The following is a 25,969-nucleotide window of genomic DNA, read 5'->3' on the forward strand; positions in this document are numbered from 1 at the left end:
CTTTCTACATCTACATCTATACTCCACAAGCCATCTTGTGGTATGTCGAGGAGGGTAATTCCTTTCATTTCAAATCTCGAAGTGACTTGAGAAAACTCTGAAGGGGACAAACGGGAGAAAATAGAATGTTTTTCTGGAGTTCTATAACACAGAAAACAACATTCGCAAACTGTGCATTCAACATACTTCCTGCCGATCGTCGTCCATTTACAGCACAGAAATTTGGTGTTAACCGATTACAGCTTTTGACAGTAATGTGGTACTGTCGAAAAAGTGGACTATCTACGGGCGCTTAACTAAGTTACCCTTCCCCTCTAGTTGCAGAAAATCCAAACCGGACGAACTCACTCTCAGCGCTGCGTCGGCGTCAGCTTTCTAATCGCCCGTAGAAGGTCAGTCCTCCAGATCTGTCTCCAGATCTGTCGCCAGAGATTACGAGGTAGCGAGAGGCCCACTGGCCAACACGTCTGTCTCATAATTTGTTTCAGTACACAGGAGTAACTGGTTTCCGTGGTGTAGTGGTTATCACATCCGCCTAACACGCGGAAGGTCCCCGTGTGTCGCTCGCTATTGTGCGTCCCAGGTAGCCGAGGATTACCGGCCGCCCGACATCCTACCGCGTCGCGCCCGTCGCCTGCCGGCTCCCGCGCCGCGCCAGCCGTAGCTGTTTCGTCGCCTTAACGTGAGCTTCAACGATTTGGTGAGTCAAAATGACTACTTACAACCGATCTAATACGACGCTGCAGTTGCAATTTGACCGGGAATTCGTTAGGCCAACGTCCTTTGAAATTGAGGATTGGATGTTTAGTGAACTGAGGATAGAGGAGGATGAACTTGAGGGACTGATGCTGGACTTCACAGTATACAGTCTTTTCATTAAATTAAAAACGCTCGTACGATGTGAAACCTTGGTGACCACCCGCGGTGGTATACGGAAATTCACGCACAGGGACGGTGCCGTGAGTGACGTAAAGATCTCGTACGCTGGCTACGGTGTGAGGCACTTGAAGGTCTACAATCTGCCTTTCGAAGTGCCGGACGAGGAAGTTGCACGATGTATCAGACTGTACGGAGAAGTTCTGTCGGTGAACCGCGAGTTCTGGGGAACGGGACACAGATACAAGGTCGACTCGGGCGTCAGGGCGGTGACGATGGTATTAAAGAAACACGTGCCATCATTCGTGATGATTGGAGGGCACAGGGGAGTGGTGCAGTACAATGGCCAGCCCCAGACGTGCTCCATATGCAACTCCACAGAGCATATGCGCGCAAACTGCCCAAGAAACAAACGACCGGCGCAACTGCCACGGCAACCGAATACGAATGCCGAGCAACAGGACATTACCGGCAACTACGCCGGAGCTGTAGCTGGAGAAGCGCCACGTTTAAACGAAGAGCCGGTCGTAGCCGTAGCAGCCACAGAAGCGACAGCGGAAGCGGCAGCCCCGACCGCCGCCACGGAAAGCCCAGCGGCTCCCCCAACCCCTGCCGCCGTCCCGGCCCCGGCCGTGGCCAGCGCAGGTAGCGCGGGAGAGAAACGGCAGCTCAGCTCCGACTCGGAGGGCGAAGGCACAATGGAGTGCGAGGTGGCCGCAGCCCCCGCCCCCTCCCCTGCCATCCGACGGCAGAAGGTAGCGGAGGTCGACGCCCCCGTCCAGGAAGCAGCTGTGGCCAGCCAGACGGCCGGACCCAGCAGCAACACGCCACAAACGTTTAGTGAGATGCGCGAGGCCAACATCAAGAAATCTGTTAACAAAATTGCGCGCATGCTCAAAGAGTCGGACAACGAGAGGAAGGACACCAACACAGAGCGGCAAAAGCCGACAAAACCGAAAAGGAAAGGCGCCAGGAGGAGCCACGATAACGCAGAACGGATGGAGACATCTGATGGAGAATCATCAGACGCACCACCCGCAAAAACCGTAACGCACACCAGCAAACCCGAGGACGTCGTCCTACGGCCTGACCGGCCACAGCACACACCCGACCCGCCCCAGCAAAGCGCCCGACGACCCTCGTTATAAATGCACAGTAAAACAACGCACACGATCATCTCATGCAATGTCAATAGAATGAGCTCTTCAGTTAAATTAGACGCCCTATCAGAATTCTTGCAGCATAGAACCGCAGACGTAGTTCTCCTGCAGGAGGTGGTAACGACACAAATAGAAGAGGTACCCGGATACAAAGTTATCAGTAACATAGACCCCGAAACCCGACGAGGGACAGCGATTATGATAAGAGAAGAAATAGAGACAGGGGAGCCAAAACTGATGGTAGATGGAAGCGGGATCGCATTAGAAATATCAGGAACGGTGTTCATAAACATATACGCACCGTCGGGCTCAGAAAAGAAGAGGGCAAGAGGACAATATTTCAACGAACGCATTTGCGAACTCCTCCCGCAGAATGACACCAACATTGTGCTAGGAGGAGATTTTAACTGCGTAGCTGCACCAGAAGATCAGATCCCGGTACCGAATCTATGCATGGAGCTGCAAGAGCTCATAAGGCGTCTAAAACTTGACGACTCGTGGCGTCTGCTCAACAAACAGAACACAGAGTTCACTTTTCATTACAACACGGGGAAAAGCAGATTAGACAGGGTGTACGTGAGCAGAGAGTTGGCCGCCTCTGTATCGCACGTAGAGGTCTGCCCAGTGATTTTCTCTGATCACTGCGCATACGAAACCAAAATCCACCTGCCGAGAAGAAAGACCGCTGGACAAAAGGCGAGATGGAAACTCAACGTCAAACACCTCAAAGACGAGAAACTACGGTCGGAAATCTCCGACACAGTAGGGAAATGCTCAGAAAGACGTCACGCATACAACTCCACTATAGAGTGGTGGACAGAACTTGCCAAGCCAGCGATCAGAAGAGCACTGATCAGATACAGCGCGGAAAAAGCATACTGGAAGAAAAGCACAGCAGACTTCTACGCACTCTGTCTTAAGGACGCGCTTAACGCCCCTGCTGACGACCTACAGTACCTGACGCGCGTGAGAAGATTAAAAGCACGTCTGCTCAACATGAAACGGCAGCGAATGGAAGGCGTCACCGCTCGCAGTCAAACGCACGGCGTCATCGAGGATGAGCCCGCCACACTGCACCACTTAGTCAGGGAAAGGCAAAGGGCAAACAGCAAGGTTATCTCCGAACTCCTCGATAAGGACGGAAACAAGCTGTCCACAAAGCGGGAAATTGTGGACCACGTGGAAAACCACTTCGAAAAGCTCTTCAGAAGCGAAGAGACGGACGATGCCAAAACGGCAGACATCCTGCTGGAGACACGTCGGCTCTTGACCGATCAAGATCGGGCGCTACTGACCGAAAACGTGACAGAGGATGAGGTGAGAGCCATCCTCAAAGACAGCGCAAACGGCAGAGCACCAGGAGCCGACGGCATCCCCAAGGAATTCTACAGCCAGCTCTGGGACCAAGTAGGAAGACATCTGACAGAAATGGTGAACGAAATCCTAAACGGGACAGCAGTACCGGCCTCCTTTCTGGAAGGGACGGTAATCCTTCTCCCAAAAACAAAGGCAGCGAAACACATCGAAGAGTTCAGGCCCATAACCTTGCTGAATGCAGATTACAAGATTGCCGCGAAATGCCTCGCAAATAACATCAAGACTGCGTTAATGAAGGCGATCAGCCCGTGGCAAACGTGTGCAGTGCTCGGCAGGAGCATATTCGACGCCGCCTGCGCATACAGAGACGTAATTGCGCACGCCGCCACCAGCAGAACGACCGCAGCAATAATTTCTGTTGACTTCCACAAGGCTTTCGACAGGATCAGCCACCGATATCTCCTGCAAACGTTAACCAAACTCGGATTCGGACAAAAATTCACCGACATTATAAGAAAATTTCTAAAGAACGCCTCATCGATAATAACTGTAAATGGATGGACAACAAAAAGGTTAAAACTAGGCAAGTCAGTAAGGCAAGGCTGCCCGTTGTCCATGGCCCTCTTCGCGGCAGCGCTTGATCCACTGCTACGTAAACTGGCTGCAAGCCTGCACGGTTACCAAATCGGGCAGCAGAAGGTCACATGCATGGCCTACGCCGACGATGTGGGAATCTTTGTCAACAACGAGCAGGAGATAGACGAAATAGAACCGATAATCAAAACATTTCAAAACGCATCGGGAGCAAGGGTCAATCCCAGAAAAACCGTGCTGCTCCCCATTGGCAACGGAAGTCTGACCATCAACAGGGAGTGGTATCGAGTAACCGAGACCCACAAAACACTAGGGATACTCATCCAAAAATGCCCACTAAAGATGGCGACACAGAACTGGCGAACAACCCTACATACAATACGAGGGCTCGCCAGGACTCACTCGAGTAGACATCTAACATTAGGACAAAAAGCAGAATTGATCAACACAACGATCCTGTCGAAAGCCTGGTACGTGGCACAGATATTGAGTGCACCAACAGAAATCGCCCGAGCGATACAAGGAGCCGTCTACTACCTGCTGTGGAGGCGGGAAATATTCAAAGTATCGCAGGCGACGTGCTCACTGAAGAAGGAGGAAGGAGGGCTGGGGCTGGTGGACGTCAGGACAAAGTGTGCTGCGCTGCTGCTCCACAGAGCAATCCAAATGGAGAGCAAAAACAAAGACAGCATCACGGCCTGCCTAATAAACATCTACAGGCCACGATCAGAAGAAGCGCCGGTTGACACCAGTCACATACCGTTTAAGATGCGACACATCAGGCAACTGATCCTCGATAAAAGTTACGCACTGCCCACCGTAACAAACCCGCAGCTAAGGACGGCGAAAAACATCTACGGCGCACTAAGAGGGCAAACACACAGAACAAGAATCGAGATAAAATCTCCAGACCACGACTGGCCAGTCGTCTGGAGAAATATCTCAGAAAAAGCAATACCGGAGCACGCCAGATCTACGTGGTACAAGGTAGTGCACAACACCGTACCGACCAACGAGAGGCTGGCGCGAATCCGGATAAAAGAATCGCCAAATTGTGAAACGTGCAACGAAAAGGACACTGTAGAGCACCGTTTCCTATGCAGGGCAACCAGCAACATATGGGAGACAAGCAAGAAGATAATAGCCCACATGAACAGAAGCGACCCAAGAAACATCCAAGTCACGGCTCTCACTGTCCCTGACGCGAAACCGTTCCCTAGGCCAAAACGAACGGCCACGATGTGGATACTCGCCATGACTGCACACGCAGTCATTGCCAAAAAGCAGTCAGACAGCGTGCAGTTCCTCACGGACTTGTGGGAAGAGCACAAGAGGGCAAAACAACGCGCTACATATCGTCAGACTTTCCACAACTTCCTGGAGATCCCGCTGACCGCCGCCTTCAGGGACGCCCTGTCTGCCGCCACGTGACGTGTCCGCCACCGCCACCACCGTTGCCGCCGCCGCCGCCGCCGCTGCCATCGCCGCAAACCCCCCCACGCCCTTGCCGCAGTCGCAGATGTCCTCCCACATCCCAAAAGCACCAACAGTGATGCGTGTGTTACAGTGCTAAAGTGCTTTATATTAAAAAAAGAAAAAAAAAAGTGACAGTGAAAAGTGATCGAACGCGTAAAAGTTTACAATATAGTGTCAATATAACCGTAGCTCCGAGTGTCCCTTTGTCTTTTGTGTTTTTTTTTGTTTTTCTACCTTCCATCGTGTGCAATCGAGAGGTGTGCGAAACTGTGAGTACCACAAAACTATTACAGGCCTATCAGTACAACAAACTAGTGATTTACATGCTTATATATGTCTGTCTTGCCACCACGAATAGTTTCCTCCTTTCAGCCTTCCTCACTCTCACGCACCACCGATAGTAAACTAGCTCTAAAATTGCACTATATAATGCTTCCTAGTGTATTGCTCTTTGCTCAATCGAAAAAAAAATAGGTTAATAATTCGCTAAAATAGTAATGTCCTTTTTCTTTTGTCATGGATTGTTTAATATGTTAAGATAGTTTTTATTGAGGGTTTCCCCTATGGATACCACTTTACCCATCAAACAAGAGCTGACAACTGATACACTCGTTAATATTTCTATCAAACTGATTTCATGCCCAGTGCATGTCCCACTAAGGTCTCGTTTTTCAAGACCCAACGTAAAATACCTCCCCCTTGTTTTCTAACGCGAGATTTAAAAAGAGGATAGTAATAGCACAACAGTATTTTAAAATGAATAGAGTACATCCTCAACTCAAAACATCTACAAAAATAATAACAATAATAATACCATAACTAGTAATAAGTAAAATTCCATAAAATAACTTTGTTTTCTTATATACTAATTATTCTCTGTAAATAACTAGATCGTACAATCAATGCTTACTCCATATTCACTCTGCCTACGTATAAATGTAGCGTACAAAGGCTCAGAAAAGCTAAATTACTAAACTACAACAATAAACGGTGCAAGAAACAACTAAAAAAAACCTCTGACTGACAGACTTTTCGAAAAATATTAAAAAAAAATTAAAAAAAAAATACCAAATGAAATAATTACCTGGACAGTACAGTAACAGAAAAATAAAAATAAAGAATGGATTGTCTCGTCTCTACATGTAAAATGTAAACTGTATTTTGTAAAACGAATTTGTTATTTTGTAAATAAAAGTCTATATACGTTTAAAAAAAAAAAAAGTTCGATCCCGGGCGGAAACACATTTTTTCTCCGGTAAACATTTGAGTGTACGTATAATGATATACCATACTTGAACAATTTATTTGCAAACATTAAAAATGTTAAGCTCTAATGTGGTTCGATGTCCACCTTACATCGCTGGGCAAGTCAGTTTCAAGGATGGAATGGAAGCGCATATCACCTGCAATAAGGCAATGTCTACTAAAGCATTGTGGAGTTCAAACTAACTTTCGGATTGAGGTGAACATGACCTCTACTTTTAAACAGTTCCGTAGAAGAATAATCATACTGGACTTGTAAGGGAATGAACGTTTTTCGATAAGGGGATTTACATACAGTAGGAAAAAAAAAATTATAAGTGCTGTAACCTTGCGTTTGCGGCTGATTAAAGAACGTTCAAAATGTTGGCTTCATGTGAGACATAGCACCAATAACTCTATACTTTTTTTATTTAAGGGTGAATTACAAGTACTGTGTAAACGTAAACCATGTTTGCTGCTCAACATAAGTTACTAGTGCTCAGTTACACAGTTCTCAACCAATCTCACAGACTATGGCAGCTTAATCATATTACCTATAATACTGTAAGATAATGTATTCTAATTATTGTGTATACTATTGCCCCTTACTCAAAGTTTAGCTTAGCTGTTAAAAACATGTTTGTTGCACAATATAAACGAGGAGAACTCAATATAACAGTTTCTGAGCCAATGTTAAGATAAAAAAAACTGTAGTATTGTGTAATTTAATTATTTATTGTGCATATCATTGTGCATTCCGTGAAGTGTAACTTCAGTGTTAAGAAACAAAACTGATGCACAACACCCGATGCAAGTGATTGCATCTTTGCCTATAATGTTTGGTTAGCAAAGAAACAGTGTCCCTTTCAGACGTTAGTCAGCTGTTTCCTGAAGACGGCCTAATAAGTCGAAAAATAGCTTGAAATGAACAAAAAAATCCGTAGAACAAAATCAGTGTATTTGTTATGCAACCTTAAATATGAAACTGCTTTACCAAGAAGTCATGGAAAAATCCATAAACAAAACAACAAAATGTTAGATGACGGTAATTTGGGCTTTTTTCTAATTGTTGTTGTTGTGGTCTTCAGTCCTGAGACTGGTTTGATGCAGCTCTCCATGCTACTCTATCCTGTGCAAGCTTCTTCATCTCCCAGTACTTGCTGTAACCTATGTCCTTCTGAATTTGCTTAGTGTATTCATCTCTTGGTCGCCATCTACGATTTTTACCCTCCACACTGCCCTCCAATGCTAAATTTGTGATCCCTTGATGCCTCAGAACATGTCCTACCAACCGGTCCCTTCTTCTTCTCAAGTTGTGCCACAAACTCCTCCCCAAGTCTATTCAATACCTCCTCATTAGTTATGTGATCTACCCACCTAATCTTCAGCATTCTTCTGTAGCACCACATTTCGAAAGCTTCTATTCTCTTCTTGTCTAAACTATTTATCGTCTATGTTTCACTTCCATACATGGCTACACTCCATACAAATACTTTCAGAAACGACTTCCTGACACTTAAATCTACACTCGATGTTAACAAATTTCTCTTCTTCAGAAACGCTTTCCTTGCCATTGCCAGTCTACATTTTATATCCTCTCTACTTCAACCATCATCAGTTATTTTGCTCCCCAAATAGCAAAACTCCTTTACTACTTTAAGTGTCTCATTTCCTAATCTAATTCCCTCAGCATCACCAGAATTAATTCGACTACATTCCATTATCCTCGTTTTGCTTTTGTTGATGTTCATCTTATGTCCTCCTTTCAAGACACTGTCCATTCCGTTCAACTGCTCTCCCAAGTCCTTTGCTGTCCCTGACAGAATTACAATGTCATCCGCGAACCTCAAAGTTTTATTTCTTCTCCATGGATTTTAATACCTACTCCGAATTTTTCTTTTGTTTCCGTCACTGCTTGCTCAATATACAGATTGAATAACATCGGGGAGAGGCTACAACCCTGTCTCACTCCCTTCCCAACCGCTGCTTCCCTTTCATGTCCCTGGACTCGTATAACTGCTATCGGCTTTCTGTACAAATTGTAAATAGCCTTTCGCTCCCTTTATTTTACCCCAGCCACCTTTAGAATTTGAGAGAGAGTATTCCAGTCAACATTGTCAAAAGCTTTCTCTAAGTCTACAAATGCTAGAAACGTAGGTTTGCCTTACCTTATTCTTTCTTCTAAGATAAGTCTTAAGGTCAGTATTGCCTCACGTGTTCCAATATTTCTACGGAATCCAAACTGATCTTCCCCAAGGTTGGCTTCTACTAGTTTTTCCATCCGTCTGTAAAGAATTCGCGTTAGTATTTTGCAGCTGTGTCTTGTTAAATTGATTGTTCGGTAATTTTCACATCTGTCAACACCTGCTTCCTTTGGGATTGCAATTATTATATTCTTCTTGAAGTCTGAGGGTATTTCGCCTGTCTCATACATCTTGCTCAGCAGACGGTACAGTTTTGTCAGGACTGGCTCTCCCAAGGCCGTCAGTAGTTCTAATGGAACGTTGTCTACTCCCGGGGCCTTGTTTCGACTCAGGTCTTTCAGTGCTCTGTCAAACTCTTCACGCAGTATTGTATCTCCCATTTCGTCTTCATCTACATTCTCCTGCATTTCCAGAATATTGTCCTCTAGTACGTCGCCCTTGTATAGACCCTCTATGTACTCCTTCCACCTTTCTGCTTTCCCTTCTTTGCTTAGAACTGGGTTTCCATCTGAGCTCTTGATATTTTCTGTAGGCAGTATCTATCTTACCCCTAGTGAGATAAGCCTCTACATCCTTACATTTGTCCTCTAGCCATCCCTGCTTAGCCATTTTGCACTTCCTGTCGATCTCTTTTTGAGACGTTTGTATTCCTTTTTGCCTGCTTCATTTACTGCATTTTTATATTTTCTCCTTTGATCAATTAAGTTCAATATTTCTTCTGTTACCCAAGGATTTCTACTAGCCCTCGTCTTTTTACCTACTTTATCCTCTGCTGCCTTCACTACTTTATCCCTTAGAGCTACCCATTCTTCTTCTACTGTATTTCTTTCCCCCATTTGTGACAATTGTTCCCTTATGCTCTCCCTGAAATTCTGTACAACCTCTGGTTCTTTCAGTTTATCCAAGTCCCATCTCCTGAAACTCCCACCTTTTTGCAGTTTCTTCAGTTTTAATCTACAACTCATAACCAATAGATTGTGGTCAGAGTCCACATCTGCCCCTGGAAATGTCTTACAATTTAATACCTGGCTCCTAAATCTCTGTCTTACCATTATATAATCTATCTGATACCTTCTAGTATTTCCAGGATTCTTCCATGTGTACAACCTTCTTTTATGATTCTTGAACCAAGTGTTAGCTATGATTAAGTTGTGCTCTGTGCAAAATTCTACCAGACGGCTTCCTCTTTGATTTATTTCCCCCAATCCATATTCACCTACTATGTTTCCTTCTCTCCCTTCTCCTACTCTCGCATTCCAGTCACCCATGACTATTAAATTTTCGTCTCCCTTCACTACCTGAATAATTTCTTTCATCTCATCATACATTTCATCAATTTGTTCATCATCTGCAGAGCTAGTTGGCATATAAACTTGTACTATTGTAGTAGATGTGAGCTTCGTGTCTATCTTGGCCACAATAATGCGTTCACTATGCTGTTTGTAGTAGCTTACCTGCACTCCTATTTTCCTATTCATTATTAAAGCTACTCCTGCATTACCCCTATTTGATTTTGTATTTATAACCCTGACCAAAAGTCTTGTTCCTCCTGCCACCGAACTTCACTAATTCCCACTATATCTAACTTTAACCTATCCATTTCCCTTTTTAAGTTTTCTAACCTACCTGCCCGATTAAGGGATCTGACATTCCATGCTCCGATCCGCAGAACGCCAGTTTTCTTTCTCCTGATAATGACGTCCTCTTGAGTAGTTCCTGCCCGGAGATCCGAATAGGGGACTATTTTACCTCCGGAATATTTTACCCAAGAGGACGCCATCATCATTTAACCATACAGTAAAGCTGCATGCCCTCGGGAAAAATTACGGCTGTAGTTGCCCCTTGCTTTCAGCAGCTTTTCTAAACTGAACAGAAAATAATAATTCAGATGTTCTCTTATTTTTTGTGACACTTAAACCATACGATTTTCGCGTCTCTTAAGTACCAAAACAACAAAAGAAAACACAATTCCAGAAAAAATGTGTTTTTGGTAAAGAAAAGTGACTGCAAAAAGGGATAGATTAGTAGCGATCACATACATGCAGATGAAACATTCAAGGGGAAATCTTCACACGAGGAACAGTGACGAAAGAGGTAGTTATATTGTAGGGTAGGCCGACGTAAGTTGGGGATGTTGGTGATTAACAAGTTGTAAGATGTTCATTTTCGGGGAAAGTTTGTTTTCCTTTGTATATATTGACAGAAATGACTTATTGTGTCATTCCTACAGGTGTAAATTTCTATCTTAATAGAATTACAATTATTTTTCCAATTTTAAAAACTAACGAAAATGATTAACCTTGCGCCAGTACCAAAGCGCAAGGTGACAATACTGATAAAAGTTAAACACTTTTTTATTCTTAGAAAGTATGACATAGTCCACTGATTAAGCATTGCTATTTATTTCTTAATCAATAGAGTTTAATGAAAGGATGTGTTGAAAAACAGTATTAGTAACTCTAGACCAGTGTATTTACTAACAAAAATCACACACAAAGTTTCCTCCTTCGAAGTCTCCGCACTCCTTATCCCACCGTGTTTTTCATTTCAACATTAAGCAACAGGCACGCCACACGGAAAGGGGGCGGCAGGGGGCCGCCCCTCCCCTCAGAAACGTTTGGCCTTACACTTGACACAATAGAAATTTTCTTATACGAAAACGCTTATTACAAGTACTGTGTAAACGTAAACCATGTTTGCTCCAGACTGAACGCTGAAAGGCATAATCAGTCTTAAATGATGATGATGATGAAAATGCTTTCTTAATATTATTCATTTTGATTATCACAAACTCAAATGAAAGGAGTTTCATGTCTAGAGTTGATGAAAAACAGCACACGAAGATTCACGAAACAATATGAGGCTTCAGCTCTTGTAGAGCAGAGTATATGTGAACAGTTCCATAATCTCTATTTGTGTAAGATTTGGATGCCTTTCACGTAGAAAAAAAAATTGATAAAGATTTTGACTTTACTTTGTAACCTTCTATTAGTTTCTTTGAATTTTTCGAGGTATTTGCCTTTCTCCTGCGTACTATGTAAATTAAATAAATATGTATCGAGTATTTTTGCGGAAATTTGAGCTATTAGCACGTTTGTGGACCATTTAAGGCGGATGAGAACAGCATATAAATTTTGTCCGCTTGTCTGATATATTAAAAGGTTTAATTAAATCTGCATTTATATTATAACATAAAAAGTCACACGAGGTATAATAAGCTCTCTGATTTGGTCATCCCCCTCCCCCACTCCACGCTAAAAAAAAAAAAAAATCCTGTGTGCGTGCCTGCTGCCCAGCTTCCAGTGGAGGTTCAGCGTGGATCTCATCACAAGCAAGACACGCCACTACACTTTCTTTGGAAGTTTTCTTCGTTCCTATAAATGTTCTTTTTCCACTTCCTGTGCTTCCTTGTCAGCAAACATCGGTTTTATGAGTGAAGTTGCTAAAGCTATTGCATTCTACTTAATGCGACTTCTCTCTTTTTCTTTATAATGACCTTTCTTTTCGCAGTAGTTTAAATTCGAAAATACTTCGGCATTGTTATGGCTCAATGGAAGCAGCAGTTTGATTCTTAATTTAGTTCATCGTGATGTTCATCAGAAGATTCGTCAGACGTTTCTGTGGGGTGACCTTGGGTACTGCGCCGGAACAGGAGCGTTTTAGTTCTGGCATAACCTGGAACAAGATTCCCATCTGTGCATTTTTAAACAACAGAATCATGGTCATTAAATACAAGGGGATCATAAGTTTCGAGCTTACATTCTTTGACCAATCAACTGAATTAACGACTGTAGCAGTTTTGTAATAAGCAGTGCTCAACACGTGACACACTCGCTCCTGTCGGCTGTGTGAAAAGTGTTTAAGTTTTGGAGTAGGATCAACAAGAATAAGACATGACAAATAGTCACTGTGAACCTCATTTTGTCTATTTAGTCATCGTGTAACAAATATTAACCAAATATCTTACCAGTTAGTCCACAACATTCTACGCCGAATGCCTTGAAAATTATTACACATCAGGAAAAGTAGGCGTCAATTATCTGACGCACAATGATTTGGCAGTATCGGCTCCACTGTGTCAGTTTCTAATGTCTCACTGCGTGAAACGTTATTAATAGTATTCGTGTAGTGATGGCTAGAAGTATGGACTTGAATGAATTGGTTAGACATCTTACCCCACTCGTTAACTTGCCCTCGGTCTCCCGTATACAGTGTGATTTTTTCCAACGTGTACAAACTCTAGGGATTGATCGCTGAGAGGATACAAAACAAATGGGCCTAATCGACTTATGTCCGGAAATGCATGGTTTCCATGCTAGAGACACAATACATTCCAATTCGCATGGCCGTACATGAAATTCACATCTGCCTGCTAATCAGTATCGTGCCACGTTTAAAGAAAACACAAGCCAGGAAACACAGGGTAGTAGATGCGACTGTGCTGTGTAGCCTATGAAAGTTGGTGTGAATATCACATACTTGTTGTTGTTGTTGTTGTTTTCAGTTCAGAGACTGGTTTGATCCAACTCTCCATGCTATTCTATCCTGTGCAAGCCTCTTCATCAACAAGTAACTACTGCAGCGTACATTCCTCTGAGTCTGCTTGTTGTATTCATCTCTTGGCCTCCCTCTACGATTTCTAACCCCACGCTTCCCTCCAGTACTAAACTGATAATCTCTTGATGCCTCACAATGTATTCCACCAACCGAATCCTTCTTTTTAGTCAGGTTATACCACAAATTTCTCTCCTCCCCAACTATTCAGTAACTCCCTATTACTTATTTGATGTACCCACCTTGTCTTCAGACTTATTCTATAGCACCACATTTCAAAAGCTTCTATTCTCTTCTTGTCCAAACTGTTTATCGTCGATGTTTTACTCGTACATGGCTACACTCCATCCAAATATTTTCGGAAAGGACTTCCTCACACTTAAATCTATACTCATTGTTAACAAATTTCTCTTCTTCAGGAACGTTTTTCTTGCCATTGCCAGTCTACATTTTATATCGTCCCTACTTCGACCATCATCAGTTAGTTTGCTTTTCAAATGGCAAAACTCACCTACTAATTTAAGTCTCTCATTTTCTAATCTAATCCTCACAGCATTCAATTATCATAGTTTTCCGCTTGTAGATGTTCATCCTATATCCTCCATTCAAGATACTGCCCATTCTGTTCACCTATTCTTCCAAGTCTCTTGCTGTCTCTGGCAGAACTACAGTGTCACCGGCAAACCTCAGGGTTTTTATTTCTTCTCCCTGGACTTTAATTCCTACTCCACATTTTTCTTTTGTTTCCCTTACTGCTTGCTCAATATACAGATTAAATAACATCGGGAATAGGCTACAAACCTGTCTTACTTCCTTCTCGTGTTCCTCGACTCTTATAACTGCCATCCGGTTTCTTTACAAATTGTAAATAGTCTTTCGCTCCGTGAATTTTACCCCTGCCACCTTTAGAATTTGAAAGAGTATTCCAGTTAACATTGTCAAAAGCCTTCCCTAAGTCTACAAATGATATACGCGTATGTTTGCCTTTCCTTAACCTATCTTTTATGGTCAAGGTCAGTATTGCGTTGCGTGTTCCTACATTTCTACGGAATCCAAACTGATCTTCCCCGAGGTCGGTTTCTACCAGTTTTCCCATTCTTCTGCAAAGGATTCGTGTTAGTATTTTGCAGCTATGACTTATTAAACTGATAGCTCGGTAATTTTCACACCTTCAGTACCTGCTTTATTTAGAATTGGATTATATTCTTCTTGAAGTCTGAGGGTATTTCGCTTGTCTCATACGTCTTGCTCACCAGATGGAAGAGATTTGTTACAGCTGGCTCTCCCAAGGAAGTCAGTAGCTCTAACGGAATGTTGTCTACTCCCGGGGCCTTGTTTCGACTTACGTCTTTCAGTGCTTTGTCAAATTCTTCATGCAGTATCATATCTCCCTTCTCATCTTCCGCTACGTCCTCTCCCATTTCCATAATATCGCCCTCAACTGCAGCTCCCTTGTATAGACGCTCTATATACTCCTTTCAGCTTTCTCTTCTTTGCTTAGGACTGGTTTTCCATCTGAGGTCTTGAAACTCATACAGGTGGTTCTCTTTTCTTCAAAGGTCTCTAATTTTCCTGTGAGCAGTATCCATCTTACCCTCTAGTGATGCATGCTTCTACATCCTTATATTTGTGCTCTAGCCATTCCTACTTAGCCATTTTGCACTTCCTTTCGATCTCATTTTTAGACGTTTGTATTCCCTTTCGCCTGCTTAATTTGTTGCATTTTTATATTTTCTCCTTTCCTCGATTAATTTCAATATCTGTTGTGTTACCCAACGATTTCTAGTAGCCCTCGTCTTTTTGCCTACTTCATCCTCTGCTTCCTTCACTATTTCATCTCTCAAAGTTGTCCATTCTTCTTCTATTGTATTCGTTTCCCCTGTTCTAGTCAATCGTTCCCTAATGCTCCCTCTGAAACTCTCTACAACCTCTGGTTATTTAAGTTTATCCAGGTTCCATCTCCTTAGATCCCTGCCTTTTTGTAGTTTCTTCACTTTTAATGTGCAGTTCATAAACAATAAATTGTGATCGGAGTCCACATCTACTCCTTGAAATGTCTTGAAAAAATAAATTGTGATAGGAGTCCACATCTACTCCTTGAAATGTCTTGAAATTTAAAATCTGGTTCCTAAATCTCTATCTAACTATTATATAATCAATTTGAAACCTTCCGGTGACTCCAGGTCTCTTCCACGTATAAAACCTTCTTTCATGATTCTTAAACTAAGTGTCAGCTTTGATTAAATCATGCTCTGTGCAAAACTCTACCAGGCGGCTTCCTCTTTCATTCCTTTCCACCAATCCATTATCCCCTACTACTTTTCCTTCTCTTCCTTTTCCTACTATCGAATTCCAGTCCCCCATGACTACTAAATTTTCTTTTCTTTTAACCGTCTGAATAACTTCTTTTATCTCATCACACATTTTATCAGTCTCCTCCTCATCTGTGGAGCTAGTTGGCATATAAATTGTACTACTGCGGTGGGCTTTGTGTCTATCTTGGACACAATAATGCGTTCACTATGTTGTTCATAGTAGCTAATCGGCGTTTTTCTTTTTTTTCTCTTTTACTCATTATTAAACCTACTCCTGCATTACACCTACAATACTGTAAGTCATAGTGATCAAACACAAGCAGAGAACACCTTGGTTGCCACACTAAGGGACGTTGTGTCGATTTGAGATTAATCAGAGTACAGACGTGCCAATGCATTATAAGAGCTCTTTTCGTGCAGCAATTCATCGCGATGTGTACAGCAACTGCAATATAATAATGGAACGATACATCATTTTGCTACCACGAGCTTCGTTTGTTGCTGAACATGAACACAAAATTGTATAGGTGAAAAGAAGATTACATCCGCTGACAAGTTAACAAATTAAAACAAAAAAGTTAATCGCTAAGTGGGGCGTACGTACAGTGCGAATGAAACTTGGTGCCCATGCGCCGATCTCTGTTTTCGGCCTGGCCTAGTCTATTTCCAAAATGTGGCGTGGCAGAATTCATTATTCTCAAACTGCATATTGCGTGCTACCGCCATCCTGTCCAGCTCGAAGAGGAGTCAACTTATGGAGATTATAATTTTTCGAACTCTGCAGTAATTTCGCACTGGTTTGATTAATTCACTAATAATGCTGTATTTTCGACTGCTGCGTTTGGGTGCTTAGGTGAAACATAGAGGAAAAGTCTACTGTACAACACGGGTGCGTTCTTCTGAGTCTACTCTACTACAATCGATCTCATATACAACTGAGTGTCGTGTCAGAAAACTGCTGCAGCTCTTGGCTGTGCATGGATGAAAGGTATATCCGCTAAGGTAAGGAGGCGAGGGGCTGTCCGAGGAACTGGCCACAGATGCCGGCCAGGAATACGACAGCGATGTTTGTCGTAAATTTATCCTTGTTATGTGGATGTTATTTGACAGCTGAGACTGTACTGTAAGATTTTTTATTAAATAATATATACTACAACAGTCACTTGTTACTAATATTTCATAGTAAGTCATTTCGTTAGTGCATTTAATTACATTTTCGTTGGTAATTTCGTTACCTGGCACACAGAACACAGTAACAAGTACAACACAAATTAACAATCAATTGTTTACATCACTTCAGAGAGTCTTAAAACCTTACATAAACTATTGGCTATTGGTAAAGGGCAGGATACGGTGAAGATGAAAAATTTGTGTCTAAATGCGTTTATTTCACGGCGAATATTGGGTGAACAGACAAGTTTTTTCAATAAGATAGGCATTCAACATTGTACAAGTTTTCAAAGATGTTCATTTTATTACTTCCAAGTTTATCGTTGAGTAATATGCCTCCGTGTACTATCCCAAGAATGAATATTTCTAGTTCTTCGTGTAGTGTCCCTTGTCCAGTTTTTGTAATATATGAAGATCATGTGCAATATCATGGAATGGGTTGCCTGAGGTTTTTTATGTAGATGGCTATTGCTAATTTATTATAGTTATTAGCGCAGTAGACATTTATATGTTCATCGGCCAGTTTGGCCTACATAGAGGGCTTTGCAGGTACTACATACTATTTTATATGGGGCTGATTGTGAGTGTTTATCTGTATGTGTGTTAATTTTGTGTTGCAGTTTGTTATGTGTTGCGAAGGTAGTGTTAATGTTGTGTAGTCTGAAGATGTTTGCTGTTTTGTAGGAGAGTTTGCCTGTGAAAGGAATGCAAGGAGTGAGTTTCTTTTTTATTTTCTGTCCAGAAGATGGTTTCATACAGTTTTTTTTTTCTTTTTTGTGTGAACCTGTCAATTAGTGAGACATCATAGTATTTCCTATAGCTATTTGTTTGATCGTACTGAGCTCACCATAAAGGTATAATCACCATGGTGGACAAAGGCAACAAATTAAGTATATTGAAAAAAGAATAATACATAAAGACAAAATTGGGGATCTTTACTGAAAACGACACTACTGAAATACAAAAATACCTCACAAAATCATTTCATACAAAACTCAAATCGCTGATGAAAAACACACAGTTCCTGCTAGACGACTGCGAGAAGAAATATACCACAGTTATGAATCCTCGGGCACCAAAGCTAAGATCACAAGCAAAGTACACACAGAAGGTTGTCCTATTTGCCTGACTATGAACTCAAGAAACAACCCAAGTTATAAAATCACAAACTTAACCAGAATCTCACCATGACATATATATACTCTAACAACTACACAGTAAAAAGAATAGCAATTAATAGAAGAAATAAACATCCCCCATTCTGCCCATCTAGTATTATTTGACACCACAAACCTATACACAAACCCACTCGTCCCAGAAACATTCCACGTCATCAGGTCAAACATCATAAAACACCAAAAACTATCAAAGGCAGAAATTATTCAATTCATGGACTTCCTTAAACTACTACTAAACTTCAACTATTGTACATTTGTTAATAAAATGTACATGCAACATACAGTTCCCACTATGGGCTCAAGTACAGCTGGTGCAACTGTCAAAATATACAGTATATTAAACACCTTGAGCAAGAAACTCTTGCTATAAAATCAAGCTTTATGGGTAAAATTATTTATTACAAACGTTATGCTGATGATACATTGCTCCTGGGAGGTGGAGACACAAATGATATAAACAACATACTACACACAAGTACATTCAATAAGCAGGATAGAAATATAAACTTCATGGTGGTACATGAAAACAGTGGTAGCATAGATTTCTCAGAGCTTAACAGCAGCAAAGAAAAACCATTCGCAATTCACACATCTTTAAACTTTACAGAACGATAACAGCAACATATACCAGCTCATCCTGTCCCCCCATGACACTCAGGCATCCTGCGTACAGGGCATTAGTTAATAAAGCCAGCAGTATAACAATGGATAATATGCAAAGCTTAATGAGCTCAGTACAATCAAACAAATAGCTACAGGAAATACTACGATGGCCCACTAATTGACAGGCTCACACAAAAACGAAAAAAACCGTATTAAACCTACTTCCACACAGGAAACGAAAATGAAACTCACTCCTTGCATTCCTTTCACAGGCAAACTCTCCTACAAAACAGCAAACATTTTCAGATCACACAAAATTAACATTGCCTTCACAACACAAACAAACTGCAACGGACACCGAGACAAAATATTAACAGACATACATATAAACACTCACAATCAAGCACGCTCTATGTAGGCAACGCAGGGCGAGACTTCCATAAAAGATATAACGAACATATAAATACCTTCCACGCTAACAACTGTCGTAAATCAGTAATAGCCTCCCACATAAACACAGGCGAACCATTCCATGATATTGTGCATGATCTTCACATATTACGAAAAATGGACAACAGACACCAAACGGACTAACCTGAAGAATTAAAAATATTCACTCTTGGCACAGTACACGGAAACTTTAAAGTAATGATATTAACTTCTTTAAAAACTTTTCCAATGTTGAATACCTGTTTCACTGAAAATAAAATGTCTTTACCAACTCCTTATCTAATATTTGTCATGGCCTAAATACATATAGATATAAATATCTCATCTTCACTGTGTACTACAATTTTAGCAATAGAAACTAGTTTATCTTAGCTTTTAAGAGTCTTTAGACTGATGTAAACAAATTGTTGTGAAAGTGTTGAGTTGTGATGTACTAGATAGTAGATTGTGTGTGCCAAACAACGAAATGAACAACAAAAATGTAAGTAAATGAACTAAAATGACTGATCATCCTCATGACATAGTGTACACATTATAACATATTTATGTTCCTATAATAGACGTCTGTTTCGACATACAACATCACTGGCACACACAGGAGAGGAAAGTAACCTCGCTTCATATAAATTACAATGTGAAAGTTATTGTAAATGCATCATGCTAATAAAATATTACTAACAAGTGACTGATGCAGTCTATGTTATTTCATAAAAACTCGTATTTGTGTTATGCTGATGAAGGAGGAGAGAGTTCTCCAGGGAATTAACAACTTTACACTGCTTGCCAGGGTGATGGACGGGTCCATTCTTGTAGCTCGTTTAGGACGTAGGCTATCTACATACACGATAGCGAAGAGACCAAAAAATAAAATAAAAATAAAAAAATCATAATTTTCCGCGAGCTGTACGTCAATCAAATATACACATGTTACGCACCAACTGTCAAAGCCACAGTATTTCTGGTCATACTTGGCAATGTAATTCCAAAAAAGATTAAATGTACAATTGAGCAGAATTACAATAACTTTTATGAAACCAAGATTACCTACGGTGAATATTAATACAAAAAGTCTCTACTCCTGGGGAACGAGGAAAGGGTGGAGGGGGAGGGAGGGGGAGGAGGAGAAGTGGCCAAGCGTCTACTCTGCTCCTCCACACATAATGGATGCCACTGAGCAACCAGCAACCAGGTGATGATAAAGTGCTTCAGTGCAATAGCAGATCAGTTTAGTGGCTAGTAACTGTTCCACAAATTATTGCGGTAGTCGAATTGCTGGGAGTGTTTCCACGTCAAACAACTTATAGAGGTAGCCTTCTGCAAGCGACTTACGGAAGTTTACTTCCTAGTGAACAGACGCCTTAAGGAAGCACACCAACTCACCGCGTCAGCTGTGTGAAATCAGTTTAAAGTGCAGCAGCCCTTCACCTGCGCTAAAGGTGTGAAAAGTCACCAATGTAATGGTTATTTCATCCCCAGAGCACGAGGAACGACCCTGGTTCGAAAACTGCCTCGACGTCTACAGATGTCAAATAGATATCGAGTAATTTAAAACTTGATTTGAAACAAACTGATTCCTTGGCCAATCATGACTGGAAAACTGGAGGGCATAAAGACTCGGTGGCGCGCTGTCTTAAGTCTTAAGCACTGAGTAACATAACCTGCAGTGGATCATTTGAGAGCAATCTGCGGGATGAAGCAATAGAAAGGAATCGACGGAACGCACAGCGAGCGACGGACTCGTATGCCACGTCTAAAACAGGCAGGGGTGCGCACACAGGGAAAACCAGGGTCAGCCAGCGCAGGTAGGAAATCCCCCCCACTGGACAATGGGCAGAAGCGCCGTCCTCGGGAATCAAAACAGGAACGGCCGCATACCAGAGGTGTACACATTCCGCTTTTTACCTGCCCATGCTCGCCTGTTAGCTAGGCAGGCAAGCTTCCGCACGATGTCAGCAGAAAAGGCAGGCTGCTTTACTCCAGTCCAAGCCAAGCTGTACCCAACCCAACCAGGTTAAAAGACTCCTGCTTGCCTGCCCTCCTTCCCGCTGTGCTACACTACGTAGTGGTTTATTCCGTATGCTTCATTCTAGCATTATCAGTAAGGTTCGGAAGTTGATGAAAAGTCTTTTCTTACCCGAGTAAGATGAGACGGGGTCCAATTAAATATATAGAAATTTTGGGTTACTGTACGCCAGAAAATGGTGGATTTTATTTGTCAATTTTTTTCCTTTTCGGCGTACAGCGGGCTTATTTATTTATTTCGACATAAAGGGTTTCCTCCGTAACCTTACTCGCTTTAGACTAGTTATGGCTATTCTCAGTTCGAATCACCATCAGGTCACCTCTAATATATATTTCCTGCAGTAAGCAGAGTCATCTCTGAACGCCGAGATCCTTTGCACCTAAGTACGTGAAGATGTCCATTATACTGCAAAGCTTACTAAAGTAAGGTTTTGGAAGCCTAGTTTCTATAACTTTAGGGTTCAAATGGCTCTGAGCACTATGGGACTTCACATCCGAGGTCATCAGTCCCCTAGACTTAGAACTACTTAAACCTAACTAACCTAAGGACATCATACAAATCCATCCCCGAAGCAGGATTCGAACCTGCGACCGTAGCTGTCGCTCGGTTCCAGATTGTAGCGCCTAGAACCGCATGGCCACTCCGGCCGGCGCATAACATCAACATGTGTTTTTTAATATCCACTGGGCCATATTGGTTTCATACTTCAAACAATGTTTGGCCTATATGTAGAAACACTATTTAATGCTAAATGGCCTCCAAATCCTTAGCACACATTTTCACACACTTGTAAGCCACCAAGGCTTTGTCCTCTCAAAATATTTATGGAGTAACGAAGCTGCTGGTGAAATTTACAAACATGCCCTGACATACTCGAGATTGACGAATTAGTTTTGAGTAACTTTTTACACAATATACACTGCGAATCGTCTGCCGAGTTTTTTCAAGTTGCCTCATAAACATACGAAACTTTTTCCCTGCTGGATTTGGGCTCTGTTTCGTGACTGTTAAACATTCCACAATTCTTAATTTCTCCTCAGTAGCCTTAAGTTTGGTCTGTTCATTTTGCTGTCCCCAAAGTTACGATAAATGAGATGCAGTGAAACTACCTACGTAAACATATACCTGACTTCTGTAGTCACTTTGGATTGATAGCACCTTTTGGCAGAGGCAGCAGGCTCAACGCGTCCCGTGAAGGTTGCCAACCTCGGGGAAATCTTAATTGGCCCGCTTTAATCACTTTGCTTCGGTACACGTGTACTCTGGCGTCTCTGTTGGGGCAGGTTGAACTGCTGTCATGGGAGCGACGGAGATCGTGGCGGGCAGGCTGGAAGGAGAATTTGTACTACTCCGCCGCATACGCACAGCGAACACTGCAAATCTAGCTGCGAGTAGCATGAAACGAACGCTCAGTGGTGCCAATTCAAAAGACAAAGCAGTGATCAATGCAAAGCATCTAAATCGTTGCAATAAATTTGCGGGAACAATGATTGCAAAGAGAAAGTAGAAAATTATGCCCAAACACATCAGAGGCAAGTGGAAGCTGAACTTGTGCCGTCTGTGATGGAGTTGTGGCAAGATACTCTGTACTGAGGATAAATGTTTCTCGATTTTCTTGCCGTGACAGATTTGTTTACATAAAGCTTCCAACGGCTTCCTCTGTGGTCATCATCTGGAATTGACTGTCGCGCTAATAGGTCGGGTACTACTTTCGTATGTAGTTCGCCGAATTATGTCATGGAGACGTCACGAATTCACGAGACTTCCATGTCGTACTAGAGAATGTGTCAGTGTCTATGATAGACGAACATTAATAGCAACTAGTAATCGCACTTCCGATTCTTAAAAGAATCTATCTTCCCACGATTGACACACTACAGTCTCAACCCCGACTAATTGAAGAATGGAATTCCCAAGTATAAAACAGCATCAAATGTCTGATTATTTGCAAATAAGTTAAAGTGTTAAGATATTCAGTATATGAAAGAGAAAAAGTTTAGAAAACGTTTGAAATTACGTTTAAGCGTGTTGCAAGTTGCTAAGTGCTCTCCTTATGAGTACTGAATGAGAATGGACTGGGTAATTTGTCCGTTTTAAGAAAACCTAGTTTCTCACAGATCTCGATGTTTATGATGTCATATATCCTGAGCTGTGTGTCATATATAACTGTGAAGGTACATTAAGTTTTATATGTTGATACTGTCTGTAAAGTAAGTTACGAAGGGAGTTAGTAGTAAAGGGATAATAAATTGACTTACGACTTACGGTATGAGCAAATGTAGTAAGTGAAAAACTTTATTCCTTTCATTATTTTGTGAAGGGCCAGCGAGACAAAGTTCCCACAAGGTTTGAAATTATGTGGAAAGTGCTCTCATTCTCAAATAGTGATGAGTATAGTCTGGGTAATTTGCGTGCTGCAAGTTACGGTGCCTCAGGGTATACACACATTTTTTTAACTTTAATTCTTGACTTATTGTGTTCAGCCTTTAACGTAGCAGATTACGGTACCATTTTAAATATTTGAATACGGTTAACAATGTATGGAATACTGAAAGTCAAATTTTTGTTGCCCATGAAACCGTTAAGACGGACAACCTGCAGCTGTTACTGGGAGATTCGAAGACCGTTTTGGCAGTTAGTAACATAGATGCTCATTACAGATGCTGATTCCGTTAGGGAGTGGATGCTCAGTTTATTTCTGTATATTCTTTCAAGCTCCACGTGCTCGTTTCCCAGCACTGCCGCATTCCCATGATACATTGATCAGTCTACACATACGACCAGAATACTGCAAAAGCTCCAACGCTACATTATATTCGTCATGTCGAAAAACTCGAAAAATCTGATGCTGCCGAACACATCCGCGCAAATAAACAATTATATCTAACGAAACGAAAATCTTATCCTATGCATCTACCTACTGGAATTCTATCGTCAAAGAAACTGTCGAGACAAGAACATACAAGAACTGCGTGTATAGCGGCTATACCTTTAATTGTGGATGAAAAAGAATGCTCGGTTTTAAACGACTACAGAGGAATAAACTGAGTCGTTTGCTTGCACAGGGAAATAGCATTCCTGAAAGCCGCGCGGTCTGAAGCGTCTTGTCACGGTTCGCGCGGCTCCCCACGTCGGAGGTTCGAGTCCTCCCTCGGACATGAGGGTGTGTGTGTGTGTGTGTGTGTGTGTGTGTGTGTGTGTGTGTGTGTGTGTGTGTTGACCATAGCGTAAGTTAGCTTAGATTCAGTAGTATGTAGGCTTAGGGGCCGATGACTTCAGCAGTTTGGTCCCATAAGACCTTACCACAAATTTCCTTTCCTAAAAATGTCTTTGCATCACAGACGTCGACATAATCTCAGTCTGCATATCGAAATCCTGTGACTTCGTGTCGTCTCCCTAAGTCGCACAACTCTGTACGAAAGTAGCACAGGACTTATTATTACGACGGTGAACTCCTAATGACGATTCCAGAGAATGTCGTTGCAAAAACGGACCTAGCAGGGCAAGAAAACCGAGACACACTGCTCGAAGAATGACACTGCGAAAAAGTATCTCTCATACTCTGCCTCGACATGACAAGTACAGGTTTACATTAAAGTTATAAGTAGTGCACGGTAAAGCGTTGCTGAGAGAGATTTCTAGAAGGAACTCAGCGCAGTAATCTACATACTGTGCGTTAAATACGCTCTAACCATTTCATAGCCGACAACGAACACAAGCTGCCCGTTTAAAGGTCCGGCCCACAAACACGCAACTCAACCACATCAAGGGCATCAGAGAAAAGCCACACGGAAACGTACAGAACGAATCAAATGGTTCAAATGGCTCTGAGTATATGGGACTTAACATCTGAGGTCATCAGGCCCCTAGACTTAGAACTACTTAAACCTAACTAACCTAAAGACATCACAAACATCCATGCCCGAGGCAGGTATCGAATCTGCGACCGTAGCAGCAGCGGGGCTCCAGACTGAAGCGCCTAGAACCACTCGGCCACAGCGGCCAGCCAGAACGATTCGGTTACATTATATCATCTGCGAAGCGAACAAGAAAAGGCCGCAAGTAAGAACACAAAAGTGCAACAAGGTAATGAGAGAGACTTTGTAACAATGAAGAACATCATGACCCATACGTTTCAAAGAGATGTTTCGAGCCGAGAAAACGAGAAAAACCGTAATAAATCGTGTGTGTAAATTCCTAAGAGACCAAACTGCTGAGGTCATCGGTCCCTAGACTTACACACTACTTAAACTAACTTATGCTAAGAACAACACACAAACCCATGCCCGAGGGAGGACTCGAATCTCCGGCGAGAGGGGCAGCGCAATCCTGAAATGGCGCCTCAAGCCGCGCGGCCACTCCGCGCGGAATCAACAAATCGTCATCAGCCATCTGACATACACTGCTGGGCAAAGACCATGTGTAGAGATTACCATGCCTTACAATCTTCACCATACTGATCTATGCTGGTCCTGCATGTTTTCTACATTTCTGGCCATTAAAGTTGCTACACCAAGAAGAAATGCAGATGATAAACGGGTATTCATTGAACAAACATATTATACTAGAACTGACATGTGATTACATTTTCACGCAATTTGGGTCCATATATCATGAGAAATCAGTACCCAGAACAACCACCTCTGGCCGTAATAACGGCCTTGATAAGCCTGGGCATTGAGTGAAACGGAGCTTGGATAGTGGGTACAGGTACAGCTGCCCATGCAGCTTCAACACGATACCACAGTTCATCAAGAGTAGTGACTGGCGTATTGTGACGAGCCAGTTGCTCGGCCACCATTGACCA

At 42.3% G+C, this 25,969-nt stretch overlaps 1 protein-coding gene across 1 annotated transcript; it reads left to right on the forward strand.

Moving 5' to 3' along the window:
* Positions 1-1,151: 1,151 nt before the first annotated feature.
* On the forward strand, positions 1,152-2,024 carry LOC126456409 (translation initiation factor IF-2-like). Its single transcript, XM_050092160.1, has one exon. It carries the CDS (start codon positions 1,152-1,154, stop codon positions 2,022-2,024), a length of 873 nt encoding a protein of 290 aa, XP_049948117.1.
* Positions 2,025-25,969: the final 23,945 nt, after the last annotated feature.

Source organism: Schistocerca serialis, chromosome 2 (assembly GCF_023864345.2).
Source record: "Schistocerca serialis cubense isolate TAMUIC-IGC-003099 chromosome 2, iqSchSeri2.2, whole genome shotgun sequence".
Lineage (NCBI taxonomy): Eukaryota > Metazoa > Arthropoda > Insecta > Orthoptera > Acrididae > Schistocerca > Schistocerca serialis.